The sequence below is a fragment of the Hypomesus nipponensis genome, chromosome 11 (assembly GCF_054491055.1).
Source record: "Hypomesus nipponensis isolate SF chromosome 11, ASM5449105v1, whole genome shotgun sequence".
Taxonomy (NCBI): domain Eukaryota; kingdom Metazoa; phylum Chordata; class Actinopteri; order Osmeriformes; family Osmeridae; genus Hypomesus; species Hypomesus nipponensis.
In genome coordinates this window covers 3,839,716-3,865,333 of record NC_140371.1, presented here as the reverse complement: position 1 = coordinate 3,865,333, position 25,618 = coordinate 3,839,716, and the positions used below count along the sequence as shown (strand labels likewise).

The following is a 25,618-nucleotide window of genomic DNA, read 5'->3' as shown; positions in this document are numbered from 1 at the left end:
AACAAAGGGCAGGAAGCCCACAGACAGAAAACACACAAACTCCCCCAAATATATCAGATTGACTGACACATGTATCAGAGAGCAAGTGGCCCACAAACAGAAAACACACATACTCCCCCAAATATACTAGATAGACTAATACATGTATCAGAGAGCAAGTGACCCACAAACAGAAAACACACATACTCCCCCAAATATACCAGATATGACTGACACATGTATCAGAGAGCACATGAGAAAAAAATGAAATGGACACAGTAAACACAAAGTCTGGTGAACGCAGGTGAGGCAGACGTCTTGTAGGCGAAGCAGATGCCTCAGCTGAAGAGGCAGGAACATGAGAGGCGCTCGGTCACCGACAGGGGCAGGTACACCAGACCCAGGGCCGACGCGTGGAGGATCGAGGCGTTCCCATGCGTCGTCGCACCACCGCAGGGCCTCCTCCAGCCTCTCATCGATCTCCGGGAAGAACCTGTACTGCAGCTGGCGGTGGCGCAGCATCTTGGCCCGGCGGAAGTGTTGGAGTTTAGCCCGCGTGGCGAAGGAGATGATGGAGCAGCGCTCGCCGATGCCCTCCGCGTGGGGCCGCCCATCTGGCCCTCCTCCACGTGCTTCTGGCTCTCCTCCATTTGCACACCGTGTCGTTTCTCCTTATTTCCCCCATAACTTGAACTAAAACGAGACTACTCCATAGGCACAACGTGCGGAATCAACACTCTACCATAACTGTGGAAAAAAACTAAACCAGAGCGGAGTTAGCAACAGCTAACGCCAACCGACTGCACCCGACAAGCCCATCGACGTAGCTAGCAGAGCCATGCCAGGCCCCAACCAGAATTTTTTTTTTGATTAAATTCATCCCACCGCTGTCACCAATGTAGCCGACTGTTTGGGTTCATTTGAGATGGGGTCGTGTGGACAATAAACAAGGACACAAGCCCATCAATGCCTCGACCAAGACGGCACGGCACGTCTTCCTTTATTTTTCTCTCACTCTTCCAACCGTCAGAAACCACAACCCCCCCTGTCACAATAAAAGCCCACAAGAAAATACCTTACAGTAATATTGTTGCAGTTGCGGCTCTTTATGAAAATAGCCCCCCTAAAAAAACGTTGAGAACTTAATGTGTTCTCAGTTATGTGATAACCAATGAGATGCGCTGCGATGTGCCCTGTCCCTGTGCATGTAATCGAGCGTGTGCCAAATTCAATCTTCTGATGTTACAAGCATATCATATGGAGTCAAATTAGGGTCAATGCTAATTCGCAGTCGCAGAAAACGATTAGCAGGAGCAGAAATAGTTTAGCATCCGTAGACGTAGAGTCACATACATTTCCTGCTACTGCATTTTCCACATCTACATTTTCCAAATAGCTCAATTGTGCGGGGAAACCGCGAACCTGGCTACACACAGACTCTACTGGCAGAGAAGGTATTAGAATAGTCAAAAGAATGCACCTTTTAATACATCCAAAGGTTTATTCCATCATGAAAAAAATCATGCAAATTTCTCAATTATTAAACTCGTTGGTCAATGTTTAACTTATTGACAAGTAAACTAACACAGTTTAGCACAGCAGAATCACCAGCATACACTAATACTTACATATATACAAATTCTTACTATACATTATACACACTTTATATGTACAGTTCTATTTCAAATGTCAAAAATGTGCATAGTTCCATGAACATATTTAACCACACTCTGATGAGAGTGTCAAGTATTTTCTGGAAACATTTACACTGACTGTAGTTTCACAGTTTTTTAGCATTGTTTGCTGGAGACCAACTTCCTTCTTCAGAAAAAATTATTCATTGGACCAATAAGAGACAAAAAAAATGTTTTGCATGAGGGGTTACCATGATAGGTGTATGTAGGCAATAGCAAACAGGCAAGTACTGCAGACCATTGGGAATTAAACTTCAACTCCTAGCTTGAGGTTGAATACAATTCTGTCAATATCCTTCAGTCGTCAAAGTATCATCAGTCGGTCATCAAGGTGACGTCAGTCTGGCAGTCAGAGCAGCAGTGTTGTCTCGCCCGAGTTCTGATCCGCCCCACAGCACTCCCCAGCTGCTTCCCCATTGGCCAGACCCGAGACGTCACTCGACAGTAGGGGCGTGTCCACAAGGGTGGCTGTTCTCCTGGTGGGGTCTGTGGAGGACATGACCACAACATAGCGGTCGTCCTCCTCATCCTCCTGGCTCTCATGGATGTCCACCCGGACCAGTGAGCAGTCTGGGGCCTGGTGGCTGCAGGAGGGGGAGGAGCTAAAGAGGGGTGTGTCTAGACGTGTCTCCTCTGCAGCCTGGGGCTCCTCCTCAGGGAAGGAGGTGTTGATGTAGATGATGTCCTCCTTGCTGGAAGCTTCCGGGAGCCTCTCGGTCAGCTTCTCCAGCCTCTCCCGGACCTGGGTGAAGGGGGGCCGGTCCAGAGGGTCGGACCTCCAACAGCTGTACATGATCTCATACCTGCAGGGACACACACACACACACACAAGGGTCCTGGTTGGTCTGTACTGATGGAACTGAAACATCGTCCCAACATTCCCCTCACACACACACGCACTTGTGCACACCCATAGCCTCCGATCCCCGTCACACACACACACACACACACACACACACACACACACACACACACACTGACAGACATGACAGCCCCACCCAGCAGGACTCACAGCTCGTCCAGGCAGTCTGCGGGCTGCTTGAGTCTCTGGCCTTCCAGCAGGTAGTCGTAGATCTCGTGGTTCTGAACCCCCGGGTATGGGGTCATGCCCCGCGTAGCAATCTCCCACATGGTCACGCCAAATGCCCACTGACACACACAGGGACACAGTCACACTTCCTTTAGTCATCATTTCATTCTTTCTACAAAGCAACATTAAAATAGAGCAAATAGGAAAAAGCAGAAAATCAAAGATCATAAGTGCATCGTTCTACAGTATTTCGGGGGTCAGAGTCAAGGAGCATTCCAGACACGGTGTAAGGTAAGCAGGTCTCAGCTATCAGCTCAGACATCTCCTAGCTACATTAAAACTTCACCTCCTCTTAGAGAGCTCAGTGATAGAGCATGTACCTGCAGATCAAGAGATTGAAGGTTCAAATCCCCCTGTATGTCATTTAAAAAATAGCATGTGCTAACAGAACACATTGTTGTTCCTCTATGGTACAGCTTCCCCTCCTCTCAAACTTCTGCCCTGCGTAGATGTGGGGTTTTTACTGGATGACAGATTTACTGAGGTGAGAAGCATGTTCAAGAGGATCTGGTAGTTTAGTAAACCCAACACTACAGTCTGTGGATGCACAAGGTAGACACTCTCACATCCAGGTAAACACCAGACACGCACTCATCCATGTAAACGCTCTCATCCAGGTAAACGCTCTCATCCAGGTAAAAGCTCTCATCCAGGTAAACGCTCTCATGCAGGTGAACACACACTGATCCAGGTAGACCAGGTGACCCAAAACAAACCGAGAGGATCATTACCACGTCGCTCTTGACCGTGAACACTCTGTCAGCAAGGCTCTCCACAGCGATCCACTTGACGGGCATCTTGGCCACACGGCCCTGGCGGTAGTAGTCCCCGCTGTAGATCTTCTTGGACAGGCCAAAGTCCGCCACGCACACCGTCATGTCGTCACGCAGCCTGAACACACCGCAAGGAGGAGGGGGCAGTCAAAACAAGGCATTGCTCACTGGTGACAGGTATAGCTCACTGGTGATGGGTATGGCTCACTGGTGAGGGGTATAGCTCACTGGTGATGGGTATAGCTCACTGGTGATGGGTATAGCTCACTGGTGATGGGTATAGCTCACTGGTGACGGGCCAGTGAGCTATACCAGTGGGGTATAGCCCACTGGTGAGGGGTATAGCTCACTGGTGAGGGGTATAGCTCACTGGTGAGGGGTATAGCTCACTGGTGAGGGGTATAGCTCACTGGTGAGGGGTATAGCTCACTGGTGAGGGGTATAGCTCACTGGTGAGGGGTATAGCTCACTGGTGAGAGGTATAGCTCACTGGTGAGGGGTATAGCTCACTGGTGACGGGTATAGCTCACTGGTGACGGGTATAGCTCACTGGTGAAGGGTATAGCCCACTGGTGTGGGGTATAGCTCACTGGTGAGAGGTATAGCTCACTGGTGAGGGGTATAGCTCACTGGTGACAGGTATAGCTCACTGGTGACAGGTATAGCTCACTGGTGACAGGTATAGCTCACTGGTGACGGGTATAGCTCACTGGTGATGGGTATAGCTCACTGGTGACGGGTATAGCTCACTGGTGACAGGTATAGCTCACTGGTGACAGGTATAGCTCACTGGTGATGGGTATAGCTCACTGGTGATGGGTATAGCTGCAGATCAATAAGTCAGTTAAAACCCCCCTTGTCGTTGCTTTCTGTTACAGTATGTGACACTGCTTGTAAAAAGCCTTTACAGAAGAATGCAGTTTAGTTTCTGCTGCCTACATGCAGTTGCGAGCAGCCAGGTCACGATGCAGGAAGTTCCGCCCACTGAGGTACTCCATCCCCATGGCAATGTCAATCATGAACTTGAGCAACGTCTGGGTGGGTAGGTACTGAGGATGGACACAGAGTCATCATCATCATCATTCATCAGAATCATCATCAGAATCTCAGAGAGAGAGAGAAGAAGAATGAGAGGGAGGGAGAAAGAGAGAGGGGGAGAGAGAGGGAGAGAGACAGGTAGAGAGAGAGGTAGAGGGAGATAGAGAGAGTCTTCAGTTTCACCAGTGGGCTGTCCCTGAGGCGTGAGCGGAGCAGGAAGCTGTGCAGGTCACCGTGGGTCATATAGGGCAGGATGACCATGGGCCTGGGGGCGTGGGCTGGCCCTGTCTCCAGACACACACCTGGAACACAGCACAGTCAGTCCCCTCCACGCACACACACACACACACACACACCTGGAACACAGCAGTCAGCCCCCCTCCACACACATCCGCTGTGCTAACCCACCTCAGCAGATATAATCAGGAACACACACACACACACACGTTGGTCCTTTCACATGCAGTTCTGATCTCAGTCATACACACCCAGCAGCCTGATGACGTTGGGATGGTGGAAGTCCTTCATGCAGGCTGCCTCGTTCAGAAACTCTTCTATCTCCCTCTGAGAGAAGCTGTCCACTAGAGAGACACACACCACGCCTGCGTCAACTACACTGATCAAACACATTTGAAAGTAGCTGAGGTATATTTGATTTGAATCACGGGTGTGCACCATGTGAGGGAGGGCTGGAAGCAGAGGAGCCTCACATTTCATGGTCTTCACAGCCACTTTCTCAGAGGATCCGTCCTCTTGTTTCAGTCGCCCCTCCACCACCGAACCAAATTCACCTGGTCAACAACAGCAACTTCATGTCACATATTTTATCACATAACAGTTGTATATAACGTTGGACCAATTATAGATTCACTTATATATAGCCTTGGACCTATATAGTGAACTTTTCAACCTTTGTTGTAACTGTTGAGCTTCTGAGACTAAGGTCTGTTTAAGAGTCCTGTGACACAGTTAAAGTTAAATGAAAAAGAACAATGCACCAGAAGAAAAGAACATAAAAAAGAACATAGACGACAACAAACACATTTTTAACAAGGGTGAAAAGAGCTTTTTCAACAAGACAAGAGATTTTCAGATGTAGCAGGTGGGTCAAGCCGCTATGTTCAGGTAGGGAGACAGACTAGTGGAAGAACGTACCTTCTCCCAGGACCTTCCCTATGGTCAGCAGAGTCCTCAGGACCATCACATCCTGAAGCTTAGCCTGCAGCTCACCACTCACCCCCAGATTGGCAACTGGAGTGCGGACACACGCGTGCGCACACACACACACACAAACAGTTACACGTTAACATATGCCTGGAGCACCCGGGTGAAGTGATCCAGACTCTCGGCTGTGTGTCCAGCGGGGTTGAGGAGGGCTCATACGTGTGATCTCGATGTCTGAGCGGTTGTAGGATCTCTGGGGCCTGTACTGGACCACGGGCTGCAGCTTCTCTGCACTGCCGAACAGCTGCCTGCAGGGGGCGCCAGAGAGGGGCAGCGTTACAGAGCGTTACAGGCTCACTCCAGAGGAAGTCCTTCTCATGTTTACAACTGTTCAGCTGAGCCGTTTCTCACAGGCAGCAGGGCAGCTCGCAGGGTTAAATAGCAGTCCATCATGTCCATGACACAATTATCTGTCTCAGGAGAGGACGAACTGAGTCAGAGGCTTGTTAATGGACTCTGGAAAGGAGGGAGAGGAGACAAGACGAGGGCAGGAGAGGAAACGACAAGGAGAGAGGGGGAGGGGGAGGAGCGGACTGCTGTCTCAGCTGTGTGTGCTGTGGCTGCAGCTCAGACAGCAGCTCCTCTGCTTAATGAACTGAGCATCCGGACACACACAGTCACTTACAGCTGCACCAGCAGCCAGATGGGCCTCCGGTGAGGAAAACAGACCCCCCCCACCCCCCAAACCGGAAGTGTGTCCGTCCTACCCGAAGCGTGTGTCCTGGAGATGGCGGCGCAGGCAGATGAAGGCCCAGAGCAGCAGCAGGAGCAGGCACACACTCGTCCCCAACCCCAGCAGGACAGAGAACCAGCCAGAGGCCTGGGGGTCCGGCCTGGCTGAGGGGGGAGGGACCCATCCTGCAGAGGAGGACAACACACGCACACACACACACACACACACACACACGCACGTCTGATGTAATCAAGGGCACAGCTGGTTGACAGGCTAATCATGATCATGTGTTGTGTGTAGACAGGAGGTTAGCTGTGGTCAGTGTTATCAGCCGGTTCTGCTCAAAACGCAGCGTATCATACTTACACACTATCACATACAAACACAGGACACATCCACTCACTGTCTGCCGGTTGTCTTTCTGTGTGCGTGTGTGGGCGTGAGTGTGCGTGTGCTGTACTCACGGCTCTCCGGGACATAGATGGAGGTGGGGGGGCTGAGCATGCCCTGGCCAGCCTGTGTGCAGGCGGCCACCTGGACGCTGTAGCTGCTGTTAAACACCTGGAGGACCAGGGAGGCAGACGTGCTGTAGCTGTGGATCTGGAGCACACACAGGGGCATTCATGTACTCACACACCACATCAGACTTGTAATATCTTTGAAAAATATCCTAAAGTAATCAAGGTCCTTTTGATATGTCCCCCAGCTCTGAGACACCCACACCTGTCCACAGTTCCAGAACGCAGCGGAAATAGTTGATGAGAAGGGAAGAATGTGGTTTCTCCTGCCTGGCAGCGGTGTCTGTGTGTGTATGTATACGTGTGTGTGTGTGTGTGTGTGTGTGTGTGTGTGAAAGTCATATGACAGGAGAAACCCAGCGTTGCTCAACCATGCATGGCAGCTTGATGAGTTCCTCTCTGAATGGTCTTGAGCTGACGCAGCACTGGGGACAGGCTGTTCTAGGTGTGTGTGTGTGTGTGTGTGTGTGTGTCTCTTTCTCAAGGGTGCTCCGGGATTTATTACCAGGCAGCAACAATTTCTAGGCGGCTTCACTACTTCAAATAATGAGTGGTTAGAGTCAACAGTTAGAGTGATAAACAAACAGGATGTGTTATAGCCCCTCTCCCTCCGAAAGCAGCAATTATCCCCTCTTTATTCCTCTTCTCTCCCCCAACCCCCTCTCACCTCCTCCTCCCCTCTCTCTCCCCTCCTCCTCCCACATGTACGGAGGAACGGAATATGAAGAATGGAATACTATGACACATCCACACCAGTAACTGCTGATGTCATTCGTTAAATGTGCATCCTAAAGTCAACAAGAAATATTTAGCTTCTCGAAAACATTTGAACATTCAATCATATCTGAATAAGCAGAGTTATGGGATGTTTGTGTGGTTTGGGTATTTTGTGCATGCGGGCGCTTTTGAGGAACACAGGGTGATGAGGCCTGCTGTGAGGTCCGCTCTGCCTGGGAGTCATCATGTTGAGGTGTCACTACAGTCCAGCTGCTGGCTTCATCAGCTTGCAGGGAAGCTACCATAGCTGACCCTGCGCATACCAGAACCAGGCCAGACACATATGACCTTCACTACCTGCTGCAGTTGTTCTTGTAAGCCTTTGTGTGTGTGCAATGACGCAGCTGACACAGTTATGTGTTCTATTGTGTAGTCATTCCATTCAGTCATCCATGACTCAGAGCTGCACGCTGGTCAAAACAGACAAAACACACATCCATGTTTCACAGCGTCAGCTTCCTGTTACCGTCACACAGACAGGAAGTGGAGGAAGAACCATTGTGCCAGAGAGCAGTGTAGATCTGGGCCAGCTATCCTGGGTTCACTAGGAAAGACATGACCCGTCAGTCACACACACAACATGAGTCATCTTTCCATCCAATAGAACTGGTCTGCACCACCAGTACAGATACAGTACCAGTACAGACACAGCACCAGTACAGACACAGCACCAGTACAGACACAGCACCAGTACACACACAGCACCAGTGCAGACACAGCACCAAGTCTAGAAACCCAAGTACCTTATTCCACCGGATCAGCCTAATAAGTGTTCTGTTCAGTAGCATTGCTATACCACAACACAGATGTTCACTAGGGATGCACCAAAATTAACATTTTGGGTTGAAAACGAAAGTTCAGGATACACTTAGCCAAAAACCTAACAGACATATTTTAAAAGTATTATTGCATTATTATGTATAAGACGTATTAATCACCACCATACCCCCTAACCATACCCCCCCCCCCCCCCCAAAAAAAAAAAAAGATTTATCCTGAACCAACGGCGCTGATTGCAAACTTGATGTCCTTATCAGAAGTATTTCCACACCACTGACATGAAAATTGGGAAATAGTCTTGAGGTTAGTAGGTCAAATGACCAAAAGCTATTGAAATTTTAATGTAAACTATTTACATACAAATTTGTGACATTTTAATGAAACAACTTATGACTTTGTTGACGGCCCCTGCTGTTAACAGGTGTTAGCGGACGTAAGGAAACTAATAAGGAATATCTGTCAATATCCTTCCTGAAACTGACTTGACTTCAGTGATAATGGCTAGATCGAATGACAGTGAAATCTGGGCAGTTATGCGTGGCTCTTATTTTTGACCTCTCTTTCGGCCAAAACGCCGATAACTTCAGTGCATCCCTGATATTCACCACGCAGATCTGCAGTCTCCTGTCTATACTAACACACCTGCAAGACATGACCTGGTTAATGTCATCAACTGCCAGGAGATAGTCTTAAAAGACCAAAGGTCAGATCAAGAAGATATTTACAAGATCCGCCAGGCAGTTCAGCCGTGAGAAAATAAACTATGCTCAGCTGCGGAACCAGCTGACAGCCCTCATAAAAACATAATGATCTGTTCGATTTGACTTTGGATAAAAGCGTCTGTGGTTTAAGTATCTGCTACCAAAAATACCCAGGCAGAGCTCCAGTCATCTGGATAGAAGTACGAGGGGAAGTGTGTCTGAGAAGAAAACACGAGAAGAGGAAGTTGACTTCTGCACAAGCACCAGCCCAGTCATCATGAGTTCAGCCTTAATTGGGCCTCAAGTGTTGACAGTATGAAAGTGCTGTGTGTTGCAAGCTCGTTATTTTCTCTATTCCGTACAAGGAAGGGCCATAGTTTCATACTGTCTGTACAGTATGCAAGAGTATGCTTAGAAGATGAGGCTGGAGGTGTCACTGAAAGAGGAACTTTAGTCTGCAGTTCTAACTGACCCTGTGTGTTTCTAACTGACCCTGTCTGGTCCTAACTGACCCTGTCTGGTCCTAACTGACCCTGTGTGGTTCTAACTGATCCTGTCTGGTCCTAACTGACCCTGTGTGGTTCTAACTGATCCTGTCTGGTCCTAACTGACCCTGTGTGGTTCTAACTGACCCTGTCTGGTCCTAACTGACCCTGTGTGGTTTAAGGGAGAGTCTTGTCAGCTCACCTTGTCGACCACCAGACCGCGGCTGACGATGACATCATATCCTGTCAGGATGCCGTTGATCTTGTCTGCGGGAGGCGGCCGCCAGCGCACCACGAGGACTGACTCATTCAGCTGCAGCGACACATTCCCAGGGAACACCGACGGCACTGTGACATCACAGGACAGGGAGGCGGGGGCAAAGGTCACACTCAGCCGTGATTAACTTACAACAACACAGTAGTACAGAAGCACAATGTAAATGTCTGATAGTAACTAATCGTGTCAGAAACAGTCTTTATCAGGGAAGAAGCAACAGATGTCACACTATGGTCAACTAGGCTAATTTCTCCGCACACTGGAGAGTTTCTGGCAAGAGTCAATGTCAAATTCCGAAGACAGAAATAACCCCCCCCACCCCATCTCTCTGTGGTAGCTCCCCAGGAAGGAAGCCCCACCCTGTTCCTGGAGCTCCCAGCTTCCTCAGAGGCCACACAGGAAGACTGGAGAGGGGGGAGGGGCCAGGACGCCGTCAACAACAACCCATTTGGGAAACAGCTCGAGAAAAGGGGTTTCACACTGGTCAGACACACAGGGCTCCATCTCTCAGGCCCCACATCCCTCTATCTTTTCATCCCTCCCTCCAAACTTCCATCCCTCCCAACCTCCATCCCCACATCCTGCTACTCACCTCCTTCGGTGGTGTTGCTCTGGATCCAGGGGCTAGGGGTCGACACCCCCACCTGGTTGCTACAGGAGACGCTCATGTTGTAGCGTGTCATGGCCGCCAGGCCGGAGACAGTCCACAGGAAGGGAGGGACGCTGGCGTTGACCACTCTGGTGGCGGTTACCTCCCCTCTCCTGCTGCTCACCTCCCTCACCTGGAGCAAGACACACCTGTCAGTCACCTCCCCTCTCCTGCTGCTCACCTCCCTCACCTGGAGCAAGACACACCTGTCAGTCACCTCCCCTCTCCTGCTGCTCACCTCCCTCACCTGGAGCAAGACACACCTGTCAGTCACCTCCCCTCTCCTGCTGCTCACCTCCCTCACCTGGAGCAAGACACACCTGTCAGTCACCTCCCCTCTCCTGCTGCTCACCTCCCTCACCTGGAGCAAGACACACCTGTCAGTCACCTCCCCTCTCCTGCTGCTCACCTCCCTCACCTGGAGCAAGACACACCTGTCAGTCACCTCCCCTCTCCTGCTGCTCACCTCCCTCACCTGGAGCAAGACACACCTGTCAGTCACCTCCCCTCTCCTGCTGCTCACCTCCCTCACCTGGAGCAAGACACACCTGTCAGTCACCTCCCCTCTCCTGCTGCTCACCTCCCTCACCTGGAGCAAGACACACCTGTCAGTCTCCTCCCCTCACGCACACACTCCTCCCTCGCTCTACAAACACTCCACACAGCTCTGCTAATCACACTGGGAGGTAGAGGGTGTGTTACCAGACACACGAAGCAGGTTTATACATTGATGAACCTAAAACCGGTGCTGATGCTGGTGCGGAAGACATGCAGCATGTATGGTGTACGGCATGAAATAGGACATATGTAAAAAAGAAACTGCATCACAGACAATTTTGTCTGTGTGACCTCAAATATATTTGAGAGCATTTGTGTGAATGCAAATAATCGTCATGGTGCAAACTGTTTTCAATTCTTTACAAAGAGCTTGCTAATTAGCCTACTGCACAGTGTGTGCCTGCTGTGAGCAGATACAGTGACCGGTCCACCGCTCTAGCCAACGTTACATGACCAATTAAACTTCATCTTTATGTTCTAAACTTGAATGCAGATTTTTGATTCGTTAATATTAGCCGTCAGTCACTCCTAGTCACTGCGCTGGGTTGTCACGTGATAAAGAGCTAACCAGCACTCAAAATAAATCCAGGGCTCTCACGCATCAGCCACGAGACTTGCGCATTTCAGCCATATCTCACGCGACACCTTGTATTTCTCACGCTGAGAAGTAAGGGATAACTTGTCCCGCTGTATACAGTTAATGGACGAGGCGCAGGCATACAGAGGAAATGTATCTGCCGAGCTGAGAGCTGTCTCGAGTTCTACAACCAGTCAGAAACAACAACCCCCCCCCTGAAGCCTGTAAATCGATAACATAAACATGGTAGTTGTGGTGCTCCTAACTTTCTGCTGGTGCTCCTAATGCAAAGTTGGGAGCACCAGTGCCACCAAGTAAAAAAGTTAATTTCAAGCCCTGGACTGTGAGCTGGCCTGGCCCGTAGGCTGGTCCTACCTTGATGTGGCAGGAGGTGAGGGGGGAGAAGCCATCATGGCCAGGGGTCCAGCTCAGGATCAGCTTGTTAGACTGCCTCTCTATCACTGTCACCTCGGAGACAGGAGCTGGGAGAACTAGTAAACACACACACACACCATCAGACACCACACACACCATCAGACACCACACACACCATCAGACACCACACACACCATCAGACACCACACACACCATCAGACACCACACACACCATCAGACACCACACACACCATCAGACACCACACACACACCATCAGACACCACACACACCATCAGACACCACACACACCATCAGACACCACACACACCATCAGACACCACACACACCATCAGACACCACACACACCATCAGACACCACACACACCATCAGACACCACACACACCATCAGACACCACACACACCATCAGACACCACACACACCATCAGACACCACACACACCATCAGACACCACACACACCATCAGACACCACACACACCATCAGACACCACACACACCATCAGACACCACACACACCATCAGAATCCACACACACCATCAAACATCACACACACCATCAGACACCACACACACCACACACACCATCAGACACCACACACACCATCAGACACCACACACACCATCAGACACCACACACACCATCAGACACCACACACACCATCAGACACCACACACACCATCAGACACCACACACACCATCAGACACCACACACACCATCAGACACCACACACAGTCAGTCAAAACATGGGCATACATTCAGAGGAAGTGGCCAGCTTCTTGTCTCTGCTTAGACCTGCACAGATGCTTCACAGTCAATTCTCATTTATGTACCTGTGCGTGTGTGTGTGTGTTTATGTGTGTGCAAATGTATGTATGTGTATATTACAAGCAACACAGAACTATGTTGCAACATTAATATATAAAAACAGCATTACCTTTTATGTTGACGGTTGCTTCTTTGGAAGTACTGACGCCCTTCTGGTTGTGAGCCTCACAGCTGAACTGGGTGAACTGGTCCACTCCTGCAGAGACATACAAGGGAAGGTTAAACACAGGACAGCAAGCCTGGCCTACTGAGGGTGAGACACCGAACAGGAGAGGACACAAACCAAGACAAACTGAGGGAGTAGGAGACACTGAGGGAGTAGGAGGCACACTGAGGGAGTAGGAGACACACTGAGGGAGTAGGAGACACACTGAGGGAGTAGGAGGCACACTGAGGGAGTAGGAGGCACACTGAGGGAGTAGGAGACACACTGAGGGAGTAGGAGGCACACTGAGGGAGTAGGAGACACACTAAGGGAGTAGGAGGCACACTGAGGGAGTAGGAGGCACACTAAGGGAGTAGGAGGCACACTGAGGGAGTAGGAGGCACACTGAGGGAGTAGGAGGCACACTGAGGGAGTAGGAGGCACACTGAGGGAGTAGGAGGCACACTAAGGGAGTAGGAGGCACACTGAGGGAGTAGGAGGCACACTGAGGGAGTAGGAGGCACACTGAGGGAGTAGGAGACACACTGAGGGAGTAGGAGACACTGAGGGAGTAGGAGACACACTGAGGGAGTAGGAGACACACTAAGGGAGTAGGAGGCACACTGAGGGAGTAGGAGGCACACTAAGGGAGTAGGAGGCACACTGAGGGAGTAGGAGGCACACTGAGGGAGTAGGAGGCACACTGAGGGAGTAGGAGACACACTGAGGGAGTAGGAGACACACTGAGGGAGTAGGAGGCACACTGGGGGAGTAGGAGACACACTGAGGGAGTAGGAGACACACTGAGGGAGTAGGAGGCACACTGAGGGAGTAGGAGGCACACTGAGGGAGTAGGAGGCACACTGAGGGAGTAGGAGACACACTGAGGGAGTAGGAGGCACACTGAGGGAGTAGGAGGCACACTGAGGGAGTAGGACACACTGAGGGAGTAGGAGGCACACTGAGGGAGTAGGAGGCACACTGAGGGAGTAGGAGACACACTGAGGGAGTAGGAGGCACACTGAGGGAGTAGGAGGCACACTGAGGGAGTAGGAGACACACTGAGGGAGTAGGAGGCACACTGAGGGAGTAGGAGACACACTGAGGGAGTAGGAGGCACACTGAGGGAGTAGGAGGCACACTGAGGGAGTAGGAGGCACACTGAGGGAGTAGGAGACACACTGAGGGAGTAGGAGACACACTGAGGGAGTAGGAGGCACACTGAGGGAGAAGGAGGCACACTGAGGGAGTAGGAGGCACACTGAGGGAGTAGGAGGCACACTGAGGGAGTAGGAGGCACACTGAGGGAGTAGGAGACACTGAGGGAGTAGGAGGCACACTGAGGGAGTAGGAAACACACTGAGGGAGTAGGTGGCACACTGAGGGAGTAGGAGGCACACTGAGGGAGTAGGAGGCACACTGAAGGAGTAGGAGGCACACTGAGGGAGTAGGAGGCACACTGAGGGAGTAGGAGACACTGAGGGAGTAGGAGGCACACTGAGGGAGTAGGAGGCACACTGAGGGAGTAGGAGGCACACTGAGGGAGTAGGAGACACTGAGGGAGTAGGAGACACTGAGGGAGTAGGAGGCACACTGAGGGAGTAGGAGGCACACTGAGGGAGTAGGAGGCACACTGAGGGAGTAGGAGACACTGAGGGAGTAGGAGACACACTGAGGGAGTAGGAGGCACACTGAGGGAGTAGGAGGCACACTGAGGGAGTAGGAGGCACACTGAGGGAGTAGGAGACACACTGAGGGAGTAGGAGGCACACTGAGGGAGTAGGAGGCACACTGAGGGAGTAGGAGGCACACTGAGGGAGTAGGAGGCACACTGAGGGAGAGGAGACACACTGAGGGAGTAGGAGGCACACTGAGGGAGTAGGAGGCACACTGAGGGAGTAGGAGACACACTGAGGGAGTAGGAGGCACACTGAGGGAGTAGGAGGCACACTGAGGGAGTAGGAGGCACACTGAGGGAGTAGGAGACACACTGAGGGAGTAGGAGACACACTGAGGGAGTAGGAGGCACACTGAGGGAGTAGGAGGCACACTGAGGGAGTAGGAGGCACACTGAGGGAGTAGGAGACACACTGAGGGAGTAGGAGACACACTGAGGGAGTAGGAGACACACTGAGGGAGTAGGAGACACACTGAGGGAGTAGGAGACACACTGAGGGAGTAGGAGGCACACTGAGGGAGTAGGAGGCACACTGAGGGAGTAGGAGGCACACTGAGGGAGTAGGAGGCACACTGAGGAAGTAGGAGGCACACTGAGGGAGTAGGAGACACTGAGGGAGTAGGAGGCACACTGAGGGAGTAGGAGGCACACTGAGGGAGTAGGAGACACTGAGGGAGTAGGAGACACTGAGGGAGTAGGAGACACTGAGGGAGTAGGAGGCACACTGAGGGAGTAGGAGACACTGAGGGAGTAGGAGGCACACTGAGGGAGTAGGAGACACACTGAGGGAGTAGGAGACACACTGAGGGAGTAGGAGGCACACTGAGGGAGTAGGAGACACACTGAGGGAGTAGGAGGCACACTGAGGGAGTAGGAGACACACTGAGGGAGTAGGAGGCACACTGAGGGAGTAGGAGACACACTGAGGGAGTAGGACGCACACTGAGGGAGTAGGAGGCACACTGAGGGAGTAGGAGGCACACTGAGGGAGTAGGAGACACTGAGGGAGTAGGAGACACACTGAGGGAGTAGGAGGCACACTGAGGGAGTAGGAGGCACACTGAGGGAGTAGGAGACACACTGAGGGAGTAGGAGGCACACTGAGGGAGTAGGAGGCACACTGAGGGAGTAGGAGGCACACTGAGGGAGTAGGAGGCACACTGAGGGAGTAGGAGGCACACTGAGGGAGTAGGACACACTGAGGGAGTAGGAGGCACACTGAGGGAGTAGGAGGCACACTGAGGGAGTAGGAGGCACACTGAGGGAGTAGGAGGCACACTGAGGGAGTAGGAGGCACACTGAGGGAGTAGGAGGCACACTGAGGGAGTAGGAGACACACTGAGGGAGTAGGAAGCACACTGAGGGAGTAGGAGGCACACTGAGGGAGTAGGAGACACACTGAGGGAGTAGGAGGCACACTGAGGGAGTAGGAGGCACACTGAGGGAGTAGGAGGCACACTGAGGGAGTAGGAGACACTGAGGGAGTAGGAGGCACACTGAGGGAGTAGGAGACACTGAGGGAGTAGGAGGCACACTGAGGGAGTAGGAGGCACACTGAGGGAGTAGGAGGCACACTGAGGGAGTAGGAGACACTGAGGGAGTAGGAGGCACACTGAGGGAGTAGGAGACACTGAGGGAGTAGGAGGCACACTGAGGGAGTAGGAGGCACACTGAGGGAGTAGGAGACACACTGAGGGAGTAGGAGGCACACTGAGGGAGTAGGAGGCACACTGAGGGAGTAGGAGGCACACTGAGGGAGTAGGAGACACTGAGGGAGTAGGAGGCACACTGAGGGAGTAGGAGGCACACTGAGGGAGTAGGAGACACTGAGGGAGTAGGAGGCACACTGAGGGAGTAGGAGACACTGAGGGAGTAGGAGGCACACTGAGGGAGTAGGAGGCACACTGAGGGAGTAGGAGGCACACTGAGGGAGTAGGAGACACACTGAGGGAGTAGGAGGCACACTGAGGGAGTAGGAGGCACACTGGGGGAGTAGGAGGCACACTGAGGGAGTAGGAGGCACACTGAGGGAGTAGGAGGCACACTGAGGGAGTAGGAGGCACACTGAGGGAGTAGGAGGCACACTGAGGGAGTAGGACACACTGAGGGAGTAGGAGACACTGAGGGAGTAGGAGACACACTGAGGGAGTAGGAGACACTGAGGGAGTAGGAGGCACACTGAGGGAGTAGGAGGCACACTGAGGGAGTAGGAGGCACACTGAGGGAGTAGGACACACTGAGGGAGTAGGAGGCACACTGAGGGAGTAGGAGGCACACTGAGGGAGTAGGAGACACACTGAGGGAGTAGGAGACACACTGAGGGAGTAGGAGACACACTGGGGGAGTAGGAGACACACTGAGGGAGTAGGAGGCACACTGAGGGAGTAGGAGGCACACTGAGGGAGTAGGAGACACACTGAGGGAGTAGGAGACACACTGAGGGAGTAGGAGGCACACTGAGGGAGTAGGAGACACACTGAGGGAGTAGGAGGCACACTGAGGGAGTAGGAGACACACTGAGGGAGTAGGAGGCACACTGAGGGAGTAGGAGGCACACTGAGGGAGTAGGACACACTGAGGGAGTAGGAGGCACACTGAGGGAGTAGGAGGCACACTGAGGGAGTAGGACACACTGAGGGAGTAGGAGGCACACTGAGGGAGTAGGACACACTGAGGGAGTAGGAGGCACACTGAGGGAGTAGGAGGCACACTGAGGGAGTAGGAGGCACACTGAGGGAGTAGGAGGCACACTGAGGGAGTAGGAGACACACTGAGGGAGTAGGAGGCACACTGAGGGAGTAGGAGGCACACTGAGGGAGTAGGAGGCACACTGAGGGAGTAGGAGGCACACTGAGGGAGTAGGAGGCACACTGAGGGAGTAGGAGACACACTGGGGGAGTAGGAGGCACACTGAGGGAGTAGGAGGCACACTGAGGGAGTAGGAGGCACACTGAGGGAGTAGGAGACACACTGAGGGAGTAGGAGGCACACTGAGGGAGTAGGAGACACACTGAGGGAGTAGGAGGCACACTGAGGGAGTAGGAGGCACACTGAGGGAGTAGGAGGCACACTGAGGGAGTAGGAGACACACTGGGGGAGTAGGAGGCACACTGAGGGAGTAGGAGGCACACTGAGGGAGTAGGAGGCACACTGAGGGAGTAGGAGACACACTGGGGGAGTAGGAGGCACACTGAGGGAGTAGGAGGCACACTGAGGGAGTAGGAGACACTGAGGGAGTAGGAGACACTGAGGGAGTAGGAGGCACACTGACGGAGTAGGAGGCACACTGAGGGAGTAGGAGACACACTGGGGGAGTAGGAGACACACTGAGGGAGTAGGAGACAATGAGGGAGTAGGAGACACTGAGGGAGTAGGAGACACACTGAGGGAGTAGGAGACACACTAAGGGAGTAGGAGGCACACTGAGGGAGTAGGAGACACACTGAGGGAGTAGGAGACACTGAGGGAGTAGGAGGCACTGAGGGAGTAGGAGACACTGAGGGAGAAGGAGACACACTGAGGGAGTAGGAGGCACACTGAGGGAGTAGGAGACACAGAGGGAGTAGGAGACACACTGAGGGAGTAGGAGACACTGAGGGAGTAGGAGACACTGAGGGAGAAGGAGACACACTGAGGGAGTAGGAGACACACTGAGGGAGTAGGAGACACTGAGGGAGTAGGAGACACTGAGGGAGAAGGAGACACACTGAGGGAGTAGGAGGCACACTGAGGGAGTAGGAGACACAGAGGGAGTAGGAGACACACTGAGGGAGTAGGAGACACTGAGGGAGTAGGAGACATTGAGGGAGTAGGAGACACTGAGGGAGTAGGAGACACTGGGGGAGTAGGAGACATGCAGGAGGAGCAAAAAGGATGCATGACGGTAAACCGAGGCCTGTAGTCCTGAACAGCGGTGTGACCCAAAGGTGAAGAAGCCTCAGTGAAGCCTGACTGCTGCCTCACGCAGTCCTATCACAGGAGTCACCATCTCCACACCTCCGACGTGTGACCAAGACGGCCTCTCTAGTCCCACCACGTCAGCTGTCGGCAGTACTGACTCGAGAATCAAGATCAATATCGCAAGAGTGAATGTTCTCTTTCAACTTCCTCAAAACCCTGGGAGTGAAAGCTAGCTTCACGGTTAAGAGTCCCATTATCACACTCTGACACCATCTAGGTATGAAGTCAAAATGTTCAGTCCTGCTAAGATGTGAAGAATGCTGTCTGTCAGCTACAGAGGAGGAGGTGGAGGAGGGAGGGAGGGGGGACACTGTAGTCAGACAAGGTAACACGATGACAAAACTTACCACAGGAGATGACTCATCATTAGTGGGTAAAAGGGCTCTTTCAATGCCAGTTCAATTCAACATTTTGATGTTCCCATCCTGCCAGTGTATGTCTGTTGTAAGGTTGGGTGTCAACCTGCCCCCGCCTCTCATATGCTAAAATCTGGAGTTGCTTGACAGGGTCTCAACTTGATAGCTCTCACACCCCATTGTGTAACTTACTGCAGCATTGCTAGTCATAGTTTGATAAGGGTCAAGAACTGGTCTGATTGGTTGTTCTTGTGTATAAAAGTAAATGTGAAGCATTGTTCTGTGGATTCTTGATCTCCTGAGACCTTCTCCTCAGCTCTGGCTTGTCCTTGTACTCATTCTCTTTGCTCACCTCTTGTTGTCTCTCTCTGGTTTACAATAATCATGGTAGCGTAGGTAAGAGTTAGGCTTCAGTTTGTGACATGTTTGACTTGTAATTGATTTAATTCATTTGCAATGTTATTAAATACATATTTCATTTCACCTTACTTTGACCATTCTTGCTCTGATTTAACCCATAGAGTCAAATAACTGTAATTCTATTGGTATTGGCATTATTTGGTCCATGCTAATACACTTCAGTTTCCCACCTTCCTTTTAACCATAGGGGAATTTGTTTTGGTTGTTTGGCCAATATTTAACCCCCTACACCAGGGGTGTCAAACTCCAGTCCTCAAGGGCCACTGTCCGGAGTTTGACACTCCTGCCCTACACTGTTCTGCCATACCAGTAGCAGCAGTCAGGATACTCCTACGCAATGCCAGTATCATGCTGGCACAGGGAGGAAGAGGAAGGGGGGGGACTGCAATGACAGCTCCATAATGTCCCTTTGTTTCCATGGCGTCCCTGCTGGCTATTCATAAACCCTCCACAACATGTAGACTAGCTAGCGAGGACCCTTCCAGATGCACCATGCAGACTAGCTAGCTCGAACCCTTCCAGATGCAGAGTAGCTAGCTAGGACCCTTCCAGATGCACCATGCAGACTAGCTAGCTAGGACCCTTCCAGATGCACCATGCAGACTAGCTAGCTAGGACCCTTCCAGATGAACCATGCAGACTAGCTGGCTCGAACCCTTCCAGATGCAGAGTAGCTAGCTAGGACCCTTCCAGATGAACCATGCAGACTAGCTAGCTAGGAACCTTCCAGATGCACCATGCATACTAGCTAGCTAGGAACCTTCCAGATACAGTCAGCAGAATAGTGGTAGGGAAGGGTGAGCTCTGGTGGTCATGGTGAGCGGCAGCTGTGAGCTGAGGCCAGAGGAGCAGCTCTGGATGTTCACTTGAATATGATTGGACGGTGAAAGGCGCTTGATATAAGCAGTTATATTAGCAAGAAACTTGAGAAACCAAACTGCTGTATGTTCTTGTTTGGGAAAAAAGCACAACTTTCTTTTTTAAAAGACCCCCTACTATCTTGCTCAGCTTTCGCAGCAGATTGTAAATACCGCCAGCCCCTATACAGCTATTAACACCAAAACACCCTACCCCCACAACACAGGAGAGTGGGAGAGGAGTCAACCTAGCCCCACAACACAGGAGAGGGGGTTCAACAGAGGAGGACAGGAGGAGAGGAAAGGAGGACTAGTTTGCTTGGAGATTGGCGGAAGGCTGGATTACGGTCACACAGAATGTTGCTCAATACCGCAATCAGCCAAATATGGCTCAACCTAACCTAAACTCTATTTTAGTTTGCCACCGCATGGCTTGAAGTATACCAACAAAATGTTCCCTTCTCTCTGAGGGAGGGGGGTAACAGAGAGCATGTTTTACAGACTTCTGTCACAACTCCTTTCACTCATTAGTGGGCAGATAAAAACAGCGATCTAGGGGTCAGAAGCACACAGCCGTTGAACCACGGTTCACTTCAGCTGTGGTGAGTTCTATAAAACAAAACAAAATATTTGAGCTGTTGGGAACTGAGAATGTCCGTATATTTCCAGTAACTCCAGTTGTGTGACCAGTCTCCAGCCTTGGCAGTCTGGTCTTGTGATTTGTACAGTGTAATTATCAGGCCTGGCTTGGCAAACCTCTGTCCTCTTCAGCGGCCAGCCTGCCTTTCCATATCACTGCAGCATGTTTTAATTTTCATCACCTGTTCTCCGCTTCAGCCTTCAGGGCCGGAACACAGAGGGCCCTATGTACGTGCATCCTGGTTTACGCCTGCTTTTAACAGGTGGATCATTTTCACCGCAAAATAGAGGTGCGTTTCACAGCCGTTTTTATTGTACATACCGCGGAATACATAATCAGGCTCACTTCACCAATCCCTTCCCATTTATTTATGGGAAACTCCCACTCTCCCGTCAATGCCTATGAAAAAAAGCAGAATTTGCCATTTTCAGTTCCCGCAACAGGCAGTCTGCGCTTTTACCTCAGTGCGGCATGTTAGTACATACCTCGCCATGCTTTTACGCGCAAATTGCGAAACAAATACGCCAGAAGTGGGCGCAAAAGCGTTATTACATGAGGCCCAGAGTGTTTTCATGGTGAATTCATCCCTGTTGCTGCTGGGCCCAAGCATGGAGACAGCTGTTGGGGCCGGGCTGGACCGTGAGGTCAGAGTGGGCTGCCATTCTCATCCACAACATGGGCAGAACTGGCTCTCCCAACGACCACCTTGCAGCAGCAGGATTAAGACACAAGGCATGCAGATCTTTTCCTAATCCCATCACTGCCGGCCTGTAATCTCCAGGTGTGCCTTGGTGCCATGTGGGGCAGCACAGGCTGAGTGAGCTGTGTGTGTGCAGACGGCCGGGTCGAGCTGCTCAGCTCCAGCCTCGCAGGGTCCGGGAGAGAGGGGGCTCTGCCAGCCTGCCAGGCCCCTCCCACCCCAGAGCGGTGGGCTGGCCTGTCAATGAAGCCTTTGTGCTAGGAGCCTGAACTGCCTTTGTGTGCCCCAGCACAGCCCTGCTCCCTGCCCCGGCCCAGCACACGCTTGGCCCAAGCTCGGCTCTCTCTAATTTAACCCCTCCCCTCCCAGCCGCCCCACCAGAAGCACCTCTCCTGCTGTGCCTTTAACCCCCCCCCTCTGAGCCACCCCACCAGTCTCCTGTTGTAGTTGTGTTCCCTGTAACAACTGAGACAGGAATGTCCTGTGTCAAGGCACTGCTAGATGAACACATGACCCCACACAAGAACAGTCTTCCTTTCAAGCACAGGGCTACACAAACAGCTGTCTTCCTAACACAAACATGATTTTATTACACATGCAGCTAACTTAGAGATAATAATTAGCAATGCTGGAAACTGAGAAAGGAAAACAGAAAGAAAGATGCATTAGGGAATTCCCAGAGAGGGAATTAAATGCAGGATCACACTTCAGATCACTGCATCTATATCTAGACACCTGACTCAACAATCCAGTTTTCTTAAATTCCAAACCGAGGTCAGACTGAACTGACAGGTCTGACAAAGAGAAAAAGAGAGGGAGGTTAAATAAGATCATAAAGATAGCTAAAGAGACCAATAATGACGGATCAGAAGACAGAGCAGAGGAGAACGAGAGAGATGGATAGGCACCTCTAGAGATGACAGACACATCGAGCACATGGGAGTCACAGCACATGAACTCCCACATCTTGCTCCTCAGCCTTGCACACCCAGACATTCTGTATCAGCAGAAACACAGTGTATCAGCATAGGGAACTCAGCCTTGAGCAATATGGACAACTCAGACAGGGTCACTCAGAAAGGAGAACATATACAGGAGACCTGAAGACAGGGGGATGTACACCAAGAAACAGCGCGTGAGAGAGGACAACAAGACACCATGTAAAACCCTGACATCAATGCTACTGAGAGTTCACGTTCAAGTTACAGTGCAATTCTGTTGGTGTGTGTGTGTGTGTGTCGAAGGTTAATGCATACTGTGCGTGTGTGTGGTGTGTGTGCGTAGTGTGTACCTACGTGTGTGTGTGTGTGTGTGTGTGTACCTGTCACGTTGAGCTGGCTGGGGGAGGAGTGAAGGGCTCCGTCATGAACTCCATTGCGTAGCCAGCGGATCTCCACAGGCTCTGGAGGACCCACCGCCTCACACCACAGCCTGAAGGCCACGTTCCTGCTCACGTTCACGTCTTCGGGGTGCCTGACGAACGTCGGGAGACCTACACACACACACACACACCGCTCAATCTCCGCGCCCTATGACAGATCTACGACCATCCAATAGTGTTGATGTGTGTGATGTGTGAGCTTACCTTCAACCTTGATGCTGATTGGCTGAGACTTTATGATTGCATCACTGACGCCGAGCATGCAACGGTACTCTCCAGAATCAGCCCTCTGCACTTTGGTGATTCTGGAACACACATACACAAACACACACAGACACACACGCAGACACACACACACACACACACATACTTTTAAAACTGAGAAGGGCCTTTAGGAAACAGGACCAAAGCAGATGCGTGTGTGGCCCAGCTGCAGACGCACCTGACTGTGGAAAGCAGGGTCATGACCCCGCCAGTGACCGTCTGAAGCTCGTTGATGACCACCTGCAGGTTCTCCGACAGCTCTTGGCCGTTCTTCAGCCATATCACCGCCAGGTCCAGCTTGGAGTCGGGGATGTCAATGGAGCAGTTGAACTTGGCCTCGTGGCCCTCGGACATATGCAGGCTGCCCACCGTGGGCTTGAAGTGCAGCCTGTGCAGGTCCTCCGGGCTGAGTTGCACACGGGGGGCACTAGCCGGGATGATCTGCCCCTCTGGGAGGCCCGTGGGCTGGGGAGGATGGCCCTGGCTCCCCCTTGGCTGGAACAGGCCCTCAGGATGCGGACCATGTGCATGATTCTCTGCAGTCAACATGGAGGCTGCCATCACACAATACCACTATGAGAAATACTCATTTTGTTACAGGGGGAGTCCTCACATTTGATCCTACTTGTCCAATCCACCTACCAGAGCGTACTGCACTTGCGCAGATCAAAGTAAGGGTTATGCCTGATAGTGTTGCACTATAGTAGGTAAATCTGACAATGTGGGACAAATCGATAGAACACCAGATCATTGGAGAGGAGGGGGGGGGGGGGGGGGGAATCTATGAAGAAATCTGGAACGCAAATAAGTGCTTTTTTTCAGTTGTAACCCAAGGAAGCAAAGCTGACAGACTGGGAAAACCTTCACTACATCAGGGAAGCGTGTGATGAGAAAATTCTTCTTAGCCTTGTGTTTGAAATAGCCTGTATGTACGGTGTCAGTAGACATTACTTTTATACTTTCCTCTACCTTCCCTCTCCTCACCTCCCCTGTCGACCCCTGCATCCTCCCACTCTAACCCCTTCCTATACTCATTCTGCTCCTCCGAGCTGTTCCACCAGCATTCCCTGCGTTTGTCCTAAAAAGACTATCACCATGTGGTTATTGATGTTTATATTATCAGGATTATTCAGTTAAGGTTTGTATTAGCTTATAGTAAAACAGACCTTTAAACTCCGAATTGCAACACATCCAACCCGCCCCCTAATGTAGCCTGCAAATACCAGGCAGCGTAATGGATCCCATCTGGGGTTTCTCATCAAAGAGAGGGGGATAACATATTTAACACGTAGCTCTACATGCGAGCGCAGGAAGAAATGTAAGAAACACACAAGAAGTGTATCAAAGTAGGCTAAGTGTTCTCCCGAGCTCTGTTGAAGTGCGTAAAGAACGATCTAAATCCAAGAAACATTTACTTACCAGTCTCCAGATTTCCAAAAATCACAGAAATAATGTTTGTTGTTGAGAAGAAAACTGTCATTAAGTTTAACCTCGCCATTGGTAAATCCTTCGGACAAAAGTGTGGTGTTTTAACACCCAAGACCTACTCTAGGCTACTAAAAGTAATTCGGCTACTACGTTTACTTGACAAATTCTGAGCAATCTGACACGACGCGGCAAATAATAACGAACATTGTTGTTAAACACAACAATACTTTACACAGCAAAACTTTCAAAACTCAGCCAAATTTCAGTTAGGAGACTTCAAGCGAATGTATCACGTTTTTGTAGAGCAAAAGGTAAACTTTTGTACTCCACTGACGTCACGAGAGGGATCCCATTTAGGGCGGGACTTCAGGATTGATAAATAAAGACCGTTACAACACAACGTTATCTGACTACCACTATTAGGCCTATTAGAATAGACAATTTTTGCTAAAATGCCAGAATCATTGTCACACGCCGCACTAACTGGTTCCACGCAGATTAGCAGTTTTATCATTATTTAACGAGGTTAACCACAGCAAGATTACTTCATCTTCCATTCGACACGCATTGTAAATGTAACCACACATTGTTTTAGTCTATTTCAATTTTTTCAAAAGCGCAATTTTCCCACAACGTGGCGCCCTTGTGCCAACACGGCAGGTTTCTGCCCTTTGACATTCCTCTGGCCTGCCGCCACCACAGAATGAAAGAAATAAAGGCTGTATCCAGTGGCGAAAATCAATCAATTTTGGGGGGGACAATGACATGACAT

The 25,618-nt window shown here is 51.2% G+C and overlaps 1 protein-coding gene across 2 annotated transcripts; it reads right to left on the bottom strand.

Annotated features, from left to right (window-relative positions):
• Window positions 1-1,436: 1,436 nt before the first annotated feature.
• On the bottom strand, window positions 1,437-25,162 carry mertka (c-mer proto-oncogene tyrosine kinase a). Of its 2 annotated transcripts, none has more exons than XM_084667284.1 (19): window positions 24,838-25,162; window positions 23,597-23,972; window positions 23,359-23,459; window positions 23,095-23,265; window positions 13,127-13,213; window positions 12,169-12,284; window positions 10,602-10,791; window positions 9,935-10,080; window positions 6,936-7,071; window positions 6,506-6,656; window positions 5,958-6,046; window positions 5,730-5,825; window positions 5,285-5,365; window positions 5,063-5,155; window positions 4,758-4,876; window positions 4,476-4,585; window positions 3,495-3,654; window positions 2,686-2,822; window positions 1,437-2,476 (listed from the first exon to the last, which is right to left on the bottom strand). In XM_084667284.1, the coding sequence occupies exons 1-19, from the start codon at window positions 24,914-24,916 to the stop codon at window positions 2,023-2,025; spliced, it is 2,892 nt and encodes a 963-aa protein (XP_084523410.1). In that variant the 5' UTR covers window positions 24,917-25,162; the 3' UTR covers window positions 1,437-2,022. The 2 variants fall into 2 exon arrangements, with proteins under 2 accessions (XP_084523410.1, XP_084523411.1); XM_084667285.1 differs by having other exon boundaries at window positions 23,597-23,954.
• Window positions 25,163-25,618: the final 456 nt, after the last annotated feature.